The following is a 2,464-nucleotide window of genomic DNA, read 5'->3' as shown; positions in this document are numbered from 1 at the left end:
CTTCTTCCGATCTTACATCTAGCAATAATTATATTGGGTTGGTACATAATTATTGCGGCTTGTTTTCAACAAATTCTATTCAACAAAAACAGTAACAACATGTAACAAGCTTATTCACCATCTACTTCTTTGTTCTTCTTTGGTGCACATTTCTAGTGGAGTGACCATACTTACACTGTAAAGCTAGAAAGAAAAATGACATGATCAGGTTCAAACTTCTATCACATGACCACAATAGTACCAACTATAAGCACGCATGTGCAGAAGGCATATTCACCGTCTACTTCAATTACTGCTTCCCATTTGCTTGGCAGACGGTCAGACCGTCATTTAAAGATGTTTTTGTTAAATATTGTTATTGCTTTTGTTGAATAAAATTTATTGAAAAAAATCCGCAATAATTATGCACCAACCCAATATATTACTCATAAACATAAGTTTAACCAATTTCTACTTTGTTCCTTTTCATACAGGTAAAAATCAGTGAAGAGTAAATTTATTGGACTGATGATATCTTAAAGAGTTGTCGGTTTGTGTACACAAGTGTTGTGTTTCTCTGCAGAACACTTAATTTATGTTCCTCAGTTCAGCTTGTAATAGAGAATAGATTCCTTGTGTATTGGGGAAAGTTACATATGGTAGACTAGTATCCTTATTCAGGAGACAATTGTTTTCCAGCTTCTTACCATATGAAATGAAATTGTGCCTAGGATGATTGTGTGGTTAAGAAGCTCACTTTGCTCATTTATGGTTTCAGATTCAGTCCTGCTGGATGGCACCTCGGGCAAGTATCTTCTTTCAGCTTTGGTCATGGTCTAACCAATACCTTTTGAATGAATTTGGTAGACAGAAACTGTGTGGAAGCCCGTCCCATATGTGTGCATGTGTGTGAGAGTACTGTGTTTGTCCCTCCACCTCCACTTGAAAACTAGTGTTGACTTGTTTGTGTTCTTGTAACTTAGCAATTTAGTGACAGAAACCAATAGAACAAGTGCCAGACTTAAAAAATAAGCATTAGGGTTGATTTGTTTGATTAAACCATTTCTTAAAAAAAAAAAAAAAAAAAGGTAGCGAATTATCTTTGAAAAAAAAAAAAATGAAAGGTTTTCTCTAAGCTGATGTTTTGTTTCTGAATAAACTGAGCTTATTTTGAATTCATATTCACAAAGCATGGCAGACTTAATTTTTCCATGCTTCAGTGAAGCTGAATTCATTGTGGTTGACCAAACAATAGGTTTATAGTATTGATATATTTTGAGTTTACACCAGAAAAGAGTATTTAACCCTTTTATTACCATATTTCTGTTGAGATGCTCTGTGTTTCTTTTCAATTAATTTAAAATATAACAAAGAATCTAGTAAAATAACTTGGTTATAATTAAGATAGTGTTAGGAGTATAAATTGTGTGTAAGGTTTGGTGGAAGATTTTAATTCAGAACTTTTGAAAACAAGACAGAGCCAGAGACGGATTCAGTTGGGTTGGTAGCAAAAGGGTTAAAAGTATTTTTACACCAAAATGCATATATCAAGTTTAATAGTTCAAACTTTTCCAGCTAAGCACAAATGGTTTCTAACCATAGAGATTTAGATTAAAATAGTTGCATTTTGTTGAGCAACTACAAAATGTACCCTCTATGTCTGAGTTTTGTGTTTTCAGGCATCATCTAACTACACTATGGGTACATTGTTTGCTTTGATGTGTGTGTGTTTGTGTGTGTGCATGCACGTGTTTGCGCGTGTGTGTGTGTTTGCATGTGTGAGTTTCGTATTTCCCTGTTATTATCTCCTCCCATTCAGTGTTTTTTCAATGTTGGCATTCTTTTCATCCTTTATTTTCCTCCTAACTCCCATTTACTCCTTCCACTAACACTTGTTATCTCTCCCTTCTCCTCCCTTATATTTCGTTCATCCCCTCTTTCACTAATTCTAGTTTATTTGACATTTTTCCTTTTTGGGATGCAAAACTTTGCTCTGAAATAAAACTGAACCCCTTTCTAGACCATGCTGCAATGCATTCACACCTACACAGAGCATTACTAGTTATTTCAAATTCTGTAATTTTACTAACTTATTTATTGTTACTGATATCATAGTGTTTAATATTAATAATGGTTATGACAACTATAATATTTTGTCTATCAGCTTGTATTATAAGGCGGCAGAATCGTTAGCACACTGGGTAAAATGCTTAGCAGTATTTTGTCTGCTGCTATGTTCTGAGTTCAGACTCCGCTGAGGCCAACTTTGTCTTTTATCCTTTCAGCAGTTGATAAATTAAGTATCAATGAAGTACTGGGGTTGATGTAATTGACTAGTCCTCCCCGCAAAAATTTCAGGCCTTGTGCTTTTACCAGAAGGGATTATTATTATTATTATTATTATTATTATTATTATTATTATTATTATTATTATTATTATTATTATTATTATTATTATTATTATTATTATTATTATTATTATTAT

At 33.2% G+C, this 2,464-nt stretch overlaps 1 protein-coding gene across 6 annotated transcripts in view; it reads left to right on the top strand.

Moving 5' to 3' along the window:
* Nucleotides 1-2,464, top strand: part of LOC106870742 (arf-GAP with Rho-GAP domain, ANK repeat and PH domain-containing protein 1) — a 303,403-nt gene that overhangs the window by 167,231 nt on the left and 133,708 nt on the right. For 4 of the 6 annotated variants that reach the window (XM_052968221.1, XM_052968222.1, XM_014916931.2 and 1 more), the window contains one exon: nt 758-784. The exons of the other annotated variants lie outside the window; for them this stretch is intronic. In XM_052968221.1, the coding sequence (XP_052824181.1) occupies nt 758-784 (27 nt within the window). The remainder of the gene's footprint in view (nt 1-757; nt 785-2,464) is intronic. 6 annotated transcript variants of the gene reach the window in all.

Source organism: Octopus bimaculoides, chromosome 5 (assembly GCF_001194135.2).
Source record: "Octopus bimaculoides isolate UCB-OBI-ISO-001 chromosome 5, ASM119413v2, whole genome shotgun sequence".
In the NCBI taxonomy this organism is placed as follows: Eukaryota; Metazoa; Mollusca; class Cephalopoda; order Octopoda; family Octopodidae; genus Octopus; species Octopus bimaculoides.
Note: the sequence above shows the minus strand (reverse complement) of the source record. Positions and strands in the feature narration are given on the sequence as shown.